Source organism: Sorex fumeus, unplaced genomic scaffold, assembly GCF_029834395.1.
Source record: "Sorex fumeus unplaced genomic scaffold, SorFum_2.1 ptg000063l, whole genome shotgun sequence".
NCBI lineage: Eukaryota > Metazoa > Chordata > Mammalia > Eulipotyphla > Soricidae > Sorex > Sorex fumeus.
The window spans coordinates 79,085,859-79,095,118 of record NW_026606120.1 but is presented as its reverse complement, the minus strand read 5'-3'; the positions used below and the strand labels follow the sequence as shown (position 1 = coordinate 79,095,118).

The following is a 9,260-nucleotide window of genomic DNA, read 5'->3' as shown; positions in this document are numbered from 1 at the left end:
AGGAACAGCTCGGGGGTCCCTACTGGGCCTCACCCAGGGCCCCATTTGACGGGTGGGGGAGGGGCAGGCCTGAGGAGGTCCTGGGGGGGTTGTGAGGAGCAGCCCAGTTGGGGAAGTGACAGAGACCGCCCATCTGGTGCTGGAGGCGGCCCCTCCATTGAGTCCCCCCAGGTTTCCAGCAGCATCCGCCCCTGAGAAGGGCATGGGGAAGCCAGGGACAGGGACAGTGACGTGATGGGGAACAGGCAGTGACTGGGCTCTGCACAGCAGACACGGGCGTGGGGGGCACATGGGTGGCCGTGGTGGCCAGGAGGGGGGCTGGAGGCTCAGGACCCCCTTCCAGGCGCGCCAGAGGCCCAGGCTGGGGAACAAGCGGGTGTCCCAAGAGGCACAGGTCCTTACAGAGAGAACTGGTTAGCCCTAAAGTCCCAGATCCGTGAGGTGGCCAGAATCGTGGCTGCGGCTCCGGCCTTCGGACACGATGACGCGGGGTCTCCGTGGGGCGGGCCCTTCCGGGAGGGAGGGGCCACACACCTTGGACACAAGGTCAGTCTCTGGGCAGTGACGCACAGGCGCCATGCCCCATCCTGTCCCCTGAGCCTGCGGCAGCAGCAGGCCCCCAGACTGCCACCAGCAAGAGGCCACGCAGTTGTCCAGCTGGCCTTGTGGGTGGGGGGCGACACTTCCTGCCCCGCCCCGCGTGCTCTGCACCCCTCCCCTCCTCCGCCCCAGCCTGTTCCTGTCCCCTCCAGAACCCTGCTCACACACGGTGGACAGTGCCTGGTTCTAGCAATCCCTCTCTAGACACCCCCCCGCAGAAAAAGGGTAAAGAAAAGTCCCTTCAAGTCCCCCAGAAGCAGCCTTCAGAGCCTCTCCTTCGCCCTCTTCTCCTCAAAGGGGGGAAAAGAATCCAAAGTGAGCGCCCGGGGAAAAGGGGGGGGGTGGCCGGCTTGTTCCATGTTTTTTAAAAATATTTTATTCTGTTGAGCCCACCCGTCAATTTGGAGAGATGAAATTTGCTCTTATTCCCGTCACTGATTTTGAAGTCCCGAGCCAAAGCCGAGCGACAAAAGCAGGTTAAGTGACTGACCGATGACCAGATCTGAGCGGAGCAGCTGAGGGGGGCGAGGGCGAGGGCCGGGGCGTCATCCTCTCCTTCCCACTCTCTCTGCGTGGTCGCGGCCGCCCGCGTGTCCCATCACAAGCCCTGCTTGGCCAGGGAGGCGGACACCTCGTCGGCGAGCGTGGCGAGCTGGGCCGAGTCTGCCATGTCGATGCTGCCCGTGGACGACACGTTGCTCAGGTGGCGCGGGGACGTGTCCCCCGACACCACGGGCGACTTGTACACGATCTCGGCCCCGTGGTCGGTCTTGGCTTTGGCGTTCTCTCGGAAAGTCAGCTTGTGGGTCTCGATCTGCAGGAGGCCGGGCGGTGGGTAAGAGGGTAGAAGCCAGGGAGAGGGAAGGGGACGTCCCTGTCGACTGCCTGCCGGGGTACAGGGGTGGCGTGCAGGGTCCTCTCGTCCCTCAATCCTAGCCTCCCACTTCCTTCCGGGGACCAGGCAGCGCTGCAGTTTCCTGTATTTCCCGGGTGCAGGAGCAGTGCCCACATGCTGCCTGCAAACAGCTGCGCAGACCTGCCACGTGGCTCCCCCGTGCTTGAAGGTACGTCCACCAGAGGTGGCCCTGGGCACCTCCACCCACAGGTGAGAGTACACCTGACAGGGCCTAATGGCACACTGAATGAAGCACTACAGGAATGGCTGATGACTGAGGGGCCACAGCCGGGGCCGCAGCCGACCTTTTGCAGTGACCGGGCTGCAACACCAGCATGTTCACTTGTCTGCCTGTACAACAGCGGGTGCTTCTTTTTTTTTTTTTTGCTTTTCTCTTTGCTTTTTGGGTCACACCCGGCAATGCTCAGGGTTTACTCCTGACTCTGAACTCAGGAATTACTCCTGGTGGTGCTCAGGGGACCATATGGGATGCTGGGAATCGAACCCGGGTCGGCCGCGTGCAAGGCAAATGTCCTTCCCGCTGTGCAATCACTCCAGCCCCAGCGTGTGCTTCTTGTTTCGAGCACAGCGAAGGAGGGGCTGGCCCTGCATGTGGCCAACCTTGGTTTGCTTCCCGGCACCCTGAGGGGGCTCCCGAGCTCCAGGTGTGACCTCTGAGCACAGAGCCAGGATTAAACCCTGAGCACAGCTGCCTGTGGCACCAGAAAAGAAAAAGAAAAGCATTTCTTTGTGCAGACAATGAGCATGCAGCCACAAGTCCCCAACGGGGTGCCAAGGAGCCCGGCAGCTCTGCCCTCCCACAGTGCCAGGGCTAAGCGAGGACACGGCCAGACTCGGCCTTTCCTGCATCCCGCGGGCAGCGGGCACACGTGGGCCCTCCCCAGACCGTGACAAAATTTCCATCCCAGTGCGGTGGTCCCTGCTCTGCAGGCGAAGGACATGTCAGTGTGAGGAAAACCAGGCACCCACGGTGGCTATGGACTGACTTTCTTCATGTGGGATTTTTGCTGTAGGTTTTTTTTTTCCCAACTTGGGTTTTGTTCTTTTTTTAAATTTTTATCTGTTGTTGGGGATAGAACCAAGTTAGCCAAATGTGAGGCAAGTGCCTTACCTACTGTGCTATCTCTCTGGCCTTGATTTTGTTTATTTGGGGTCATTGCTTTAAAAAACAATCAGCGTGATGCAAGCTTTAATAAGAAGACTGAGACGAATGCTTTGAAAAGCTCTGTTCTTTTTCCTTTCTTCTCGGCACCCCATTTGATCCCTCAACACTGCCAAGCTCAGTCCCAGATAGAGTCCCTGCGCGCCACCAAGTATGCCCCAGCTCCCTGCACCCCCCTCCCCCAAAGAAAAAATATTACAGCATTTAGAAATATCCCCAATCCCCTCAAAGGGAATGAGCTCAAGTGGCTGGACTGTGGGTGTCAGGGGGTGCCCGTGTGCAGCTGAGGCCCCTGGGAACCCCCTAACTCACCCCTTCTGGGCCCGCCCTGCTCCCTCCAGCCACTCCCCAGACTGGGAAAGAATCCAGCAGGCCACCCCACGAACTTCACACCAGGGAGAGACAGAGTGCCCTGGGCAGGGCCACACCCCCCAGACTGCCCCTTTGTCCCTACCAACACGTCCTGACACCCAGGCCTCCTGGGAACCCACAGCACGTCACACTTTGGACGCCTGAAAAAAGCCAGGGAGGTGCCCATGGCTTGTTGGGTCATTTGGGCTGGCACAGGCCAGATACTCAGCAGCACTGAGGGCTGACTCCTGGCTCTGCACTCAGGAATCGCTCCTGGCATGGCTCAGGGACCATAGAGGGTGCCCGGGACTGAACCCAGGCCTGCCGCATGAAAGGCAAATGCCCCACCTGCTGGACTCTCTCCCTGGCCCTATTATTCCTGCCTTTGTAGTCACTCCTGACAGTACTCAAGGGTCAATCCTGGCTGTGCTCAGAGATCACTCCTGGCTCTGTGCTCAAGGATCACTCCTGGTGGTGCTCAGGGATCACTCCTGGTGGTGCTCAGGGATCACTCCTGGCTCTGTGCTCAGGGATCACTCCTGGCTGTGCTCAAGGGATCACTCCTGGCTGTGCTCAGGGATCAGTCCTGGTGGTGCTCAGGGATCACTCCTGGTGGTGCTCAGGAATCACTCCTGGTAGTGCTCAGGGATCATTCTTGGTGGTGCCCGGGATGAAACTCAGGTCGGCTGCTTACCAGGATTCACCTTCCCCACTGTCCTCTCTCCAGCCCAGGGTATGGGCGTGGGGGAGGGAGGCTCCATGGGGGCTGGCAACCATAGTTCTCCCTAGGTCTGCAATACTGGTCATTTGAGGACTTGAAACATCCGGGCCATCCCCGAGCCCCGGGACTCCGGACTCCAGCTGGTCCACATCAAAAGCGTGAGGGCCCCAGGTCACCACAGCAACAGCAGCAGCCCAGTTCTGGGAATATTTCCCCGGGCCTTGGTTTCCTTCCTGGGGCCCTAGGGTCAGACCCGTCCACCCGAGGCTCCCAGGCCACCGCCCTTGCCCCGTTCACCTTTTTATTTCCTCCACCGGGGACGTGTGTGATGTTGTCGAGGGAGCCAATCTTGGACTGCACTCTGTCCTTGAAGTCCAGCTTCTCAGATTTCACTTCTACCTGGCCGCCCCCTGGAACCCAACACACACCAGAGCCCTGAGATTCTTTTCCACTCTGGGGTGTGGGTGGGGCGGGGACCGCACCCAGAGCTGCTCGGGGACTGTTCCTGGCTCTGCTTAGGAGTTACCCCTGGTGACTCTCAGGATCACGCAGTTCCGGGGCTAGAACCCAGACCCATGCCTTTCCCTCTGGGCTGTCTGGTCCAGCACCCAGCAGTGAAGCAGGTGGGCCGGGCCTGGGATCCCCAAAGGAAAATGGCAGTGCTGCGTGGGAGCAAATCTACACTCCGTGGGGCGCCATCCAAGGAGGGACGTGGGTCCTGTGGGTCCTCAAACGTGCAGCAGAGCCGCTCGCCCTCTCCGGCCTCACACTCGCTGTGCTGGGCCAGGCACGGCAGATACTGGCCAAGGCAGGCCGAATGGGGCGGAGGGGCTGCCCATCATGCTCCGGGAAATGGGGCTCGCCCCGAGTCCATGGAGCGGAGGAGCGCGCTCTGGACCACCCTTCCCCAACCCCATCCCAAAGGAGGCCTGACCATGACCCCCGGCAGGAAGGATGCATCTGCATTGGGGCGGTGACTGCCCGGCCTGGGCTACCCGTCCCCAACATGGGACTTGCCAACTTCCTTCGCCCAGGCAGGTTTCATGCACTTAGTGGCCCCACGCTGGACAGTGAGTCCTGTACAGACCAGTATGGCCACAGCAGGAAGACCTGCAGATCTACACAGATTCTACAGACCAGGGGTGGGGACGAGAGAGCATGTAGGGTAGGAACACACATGGAAGTCCCAGAGGTGTTTTCTTTTGAAACCAAGCAGGTTCCCAGGGAAACCCACATAACTTGCCTCCCAGGGCGAGACCAAGCCTTCACTGGTTCTGGGATACAGCTGGTGGGGACCGCAGATGAGGGGACTGACCGGTAGTCAGCACCCACTTCCCTCCTCCTTCACCTTGACCCACTCAGCCCCGCTCCCTCCCGGCACCCTGGTTCCCCCGCCCCATGAGTGCTCCAGATGGCCACACCCTGCATCCCCTGGCAGACCGCCCCCCACCCACTCCCAGGGGGCTACCTGGCTTATGATGGATGTTGCCCAGCGAGCCGCACTTGGAGGTCACCTTGCTCAGGTCCACGGGCTTGTAGACTATTTGCACCTGCAAGAGAGAAAGGATGAACAAAGAGCAAGACCGAAAGGGGTGATGCTCGGGGGGGGTGTGGAGGAACACTGCCCCCTCACCGGGACCCCCTCTCCAGCCACACCCGGGACATGGCCCGGGACAGGACCGTGCCACCAGCTCAGCAACACACACAACGACAGGTTATTCCTGACGAACAGGGCCGAGCAGGAGGAGGCTGCAGGGGAGAGGCAGAGCGGGGCCTCCAGGAGGAGAGGGGTGCTCAGGCCGCAGCAGCAACACCCCAGCGGTCAGGACCCCATGGGCAAGCACTGACTCCAGGCACATGGGCCCAGGGCCCTGTGGGTCAGGGGGCACAGTGGGGACTTGGCCAGCCCCGCTGCCCACTGCCCCTGCCCCTCGGCCCGCAGCCATTCGTCTCCACTCCCTGAGAGAGCGCCCCTTGAGGCCCCGTGTTGGTGCACAGGCTCCCGCGGGTGAGTCTCCACCAAGCTGTGGCTGGGCAGGGGGGACCCCAGGTCGGAGACAAATACTCTGCCCCCCGCTCTACCCCCGCCCTGCCCCCGGTGGAGAGCTGAGGCGTGGGGAACCACCTCCCCGCCTGTCCGCAGCAAGGGCGTACGGAGAAGGACAGTCTCCACTTTGGATGAACCATCTGGAACATTCCCAAATCCGGTGAGCTCAAGGCCATGTTGGCCTGAGTTGTGTCCTGCACGGCAGAGGTCAGTGGTCACGGAGAAGGGGTGACCCCTCTGCCCGGTGGCAGGTAAGGGCAGGCTCTGGAGCAGGTCTCGGGGGGTACGCTCTGGGGCCGGGGAACCCCTTTCAGCATGAGGGGGTTCTGGGGGCACCTTGATGGCCTGGACTCGCTTCTCCTCCTGGAGGCCAAGGTGAGACACAGGGGCGGAGGGTGGGGGGCCTGGGGAGGCCAGGAGGGAGCCCCACATTGCCAGGAGGCGGGGTAAGCCCAAGACGGGAGGAGCAGGGTCACTCTGCAGGGGGGAGGGTCCAGCAGGAGAGGAGGGGGCAGCGCTGAAAACATGAGGGAGGCTGCTGAGTTTTCTGCAAGGCTCCCTCCACAGACCTGCAGCGACCATGGGGACCAGGCCATGGACTGGAGCAGGACAGTGGAGGTGGCCCTGCACCTCTCTTGGGGCGGGCTTCACACTCTCCCTGGCTCTCCTCAGGCCCATCCCAAGCTCCCTGACCCACAGGCACGCTGTCGCCCACCCCCCAGCCCAGGTTTGCAGCTGAAGCCAGAGATCCAAGAGGCAGACAGGAAGGAGCAGGACACCCACCTCCTCAGCCCTGCTCTCAGCAAAGCCAAGGTGGCAGAGGGGACACGGAGGACTTCGGCAGACACTGCAGGGAAAGCCATTGGGAGTGCCATGCAGCAGCTGCGCGGCCTAGCACCCCGCCCGTGAGCGGGGGAGGTGCACATTGCAAGAATAAACCCAGGCTGGCCCGTCTGGGCACCAGCGCTCCAGCCAGCAGAGACTCGGTTCCCAGAGCTCAGTCCCTGCAGCAGGGGACCAGCTCCGAGCTCCAGGGAGGCTGCGGGGAGCACACTGGGGCAGGGACCGGGGCGGCAGGGGACGGAGCCTGGTACCCCTCAGCGCCAGGGTGTGGGGCTGCCGACCTCAGTGGTTTATTCCGTGCAATGCCGGCGGGTGCAGGGGACGTGTGAAGGTACTCACACTGCCGCCTCCTGGCACGTGTTTGATATTATCCTTTGAGCCACACTTGGACTGGACGTTGCTAAGATCCAGCTTCTTATTAATTATCTGCACCTTTGATAGCCAGAAAAAAGGGTGAGTGACGGACGCACCCCAGCCGTACCCGCCCCGCGCGGCACCTGCGCTGAGGGGCCCCCTGCTGCCTGGCCGGCTCTGCGGGCTCTGACAACCGCTGGTCTCTGGGACCATGGCTGAAAAGACACCAAGGGATGTTAGAAACGACAAATCCAGGTGCCCCCCTTCCATGGAGAGCCTTGTCTCATAGCAGCAGGGTGGTGCCGCCCCCTGTTCCAAATCCAGGGGCCCAAGGACACAGCAAAAGAGGGGGTGTCTCGTCTTCTCTCTGTTCCTCCTTGACACCAAGACCCGGAGGGTAGCAGTTCTGCTGCATCTCTGGAAGGTTCTTTCTCCAGCCAGCAGGGAGAAGGGTGGGGATCTAGGAGTCACTGTACGCAAGAGATTTTACCCACTTTGCCTCAAAACTATGAAATACAAGCACCAGCAGGATGCAGGGGAAACGGGATGCTTTGACTTCTAGCTCAGTGGTGACATCATCTCGGGACAGGAAGTAAGAGATTCACTGTACTTTGTGCTACCAGGATAAGGACATCTGAGAATAATGAACAGGATCTGCTAATACGGCAATGACAGTTTGATAGGCGATGACGCAAGCCCTCTTGGTTCTTGCACCAGCAACTCCACTTGCAAGCAAGGAGACCGTTTCCACTGATCGCAAATACCAGTAACAGTCAGCCAAGTTCCCCCGTGCGGCTCCCAGACCGTCCTGCCTTTCCAGGGAGGAGTGACGCAGAGCGCAGGCGGCCTGGACGGCGAGGAGGTGAGCCTGCCCTGGCTCATCAAGGGATTAGGGGTCTGATCTAAACCTCAAACTCCTGACAGTCAGAACTGACCGCAGGGGATGAGGACTTTGCATGATAGTGAGATGTGTAAGCTTATTCATTTCTGCCTGTTTTCTTGTTTTATTTTTTGGTGCCTATATATTTTAAATCTTTTATTGAATTATTATTATCCCTCTGTCCCACTGTCCTCATGTTGTTCATCGATTTGCTCAAGCGGGCCCAGTAATGTCTCCATTGTGAGACTTGTTACTGTGTTTGGCATATCGAATACATCACAGGGAACTTTCCAGGCTTTGCAATGAGGGTGAGATACTCTCAGTAGCATGCTGGGCTCTCTGAGAGGGGTGGAGGAATCGAACCCGGGTCAGCTGGGTTGATTGCGTGCAAGACAGACGCCCTACCCACTGTGCTATCGCTCCAGCCCGAACTGTTATTAAATTACATTAATAGTAATGTTTATTGTTCTTATTTGGGGTTCTTGTTTTGGGCCCTCACCCGGCAGTGCTCAGGGCCTACTCCTGGCGATGTGCTCAGGAATCACCCCTGGTAGGCTCAGGGAACCATTGGGGTGCTGGGGATTAAATCCAGGTTGCTGCCTGCAAGGCAATTGCCCTACCTGCTATACTATTGCTCCAGCCTTTTTTTTTTTCTTTTTTCTGGCTTCTTGGGTCACAGCTGGCAGTGCTCAGGGGTTACTCCTGGTTCTGCACTCAGGAAATACTCTTGGCAATGCTCGGGGGATCATTTGGGATGCTGGGGATTGAACCCGGGTGGGCTGTGTACAAGGCAAATACTCTGCCCGCTGAACTATCACTCTGCCTCCTTCAGCTCAATTTCACACTCGTCTTTAATCCAGTGACGTTTCCTAAGCACTGACCACGCTCTGCAGTCAGCAGAAAGATTCTGTTCAATAATGTCATAGGGTGGGGGAGACAGCTCCAGGCTTCTGAGGAAGACCATGAGTTTGATCCCCCTCCTCTTGTGGTGCCTCAAGCACTGTGTGATCTAAAAACCCAATAATCTGTCATATTTCATTTGGTTTTTGTGCTATCAAGTATTTACGTTGACTATTTTATTAATTTTTTTGGCTTGGGGGACATACCTGGGGTGCTCCAGAGCTATTTCCATCTCAGTGCTCAGAGAACAAAAGTGATGCTGGGGACCAAAACCAGGCCTCCCACATGCAGAGCACGTGCTCTTGCCCTGTGAGCTCTCTCCCTGGCCCCACATTGTTTCCATCAAAAAATTGTTACTGGGGGGGGGGGGCTGGAGCAATAGCACAGTGGGTAGGGCATTTGCCTTGCACGTGGCCAACCTGAGTTCGATTCCCAGTATCCCATATGGTATCCCGTGCACTGCCAGGAGAAATTTCTGAGTGCTTG

At 59.1% G+C, this 9,260-nt stretch overlaps 1 protein-coding gene across 3 annotated transcripts in view; it reads right to left on the bottom strand.

The window, feature by feature from the left end:
• Positions 1–803: 803 nt before the first annotated feature.
• The window catches only part of MAPT (microtubule associated protein tau), an 85,324-nt gene continuing 76,867 nt past the window's right edge, over positions 804–9,260 (bottom strand). For 2 of the 3 annotated variants that reach the window (XM_056127796.1, XM_056127797.1), the window contains 4 exons: positions 6,980–7,072; positions 5,219–5,300; positions 4,048–4,160; positions 805–1,414 (listed from right to left, as the gene is read on the bottom strand). In XM_056127796.1, coding sequence (XP_055983771.1) covers positions 1,199–1,414; positions 4,048–4,160; positions 5,219–5,300; positions 6,980–7,072 — 504 coding nt within the window. In that variant the 3' untranslated portion in view covers positions 805–1,198. Of the gene's footprint in view, positions 1,415–4,047; positions 4,161–5,218; positions 5,301–6,979; positions 7,073–9,260 lie in introns of all 3 variants that reach the window. The other variant, XM_056127795.1, reaches the window with a different exon arrangement.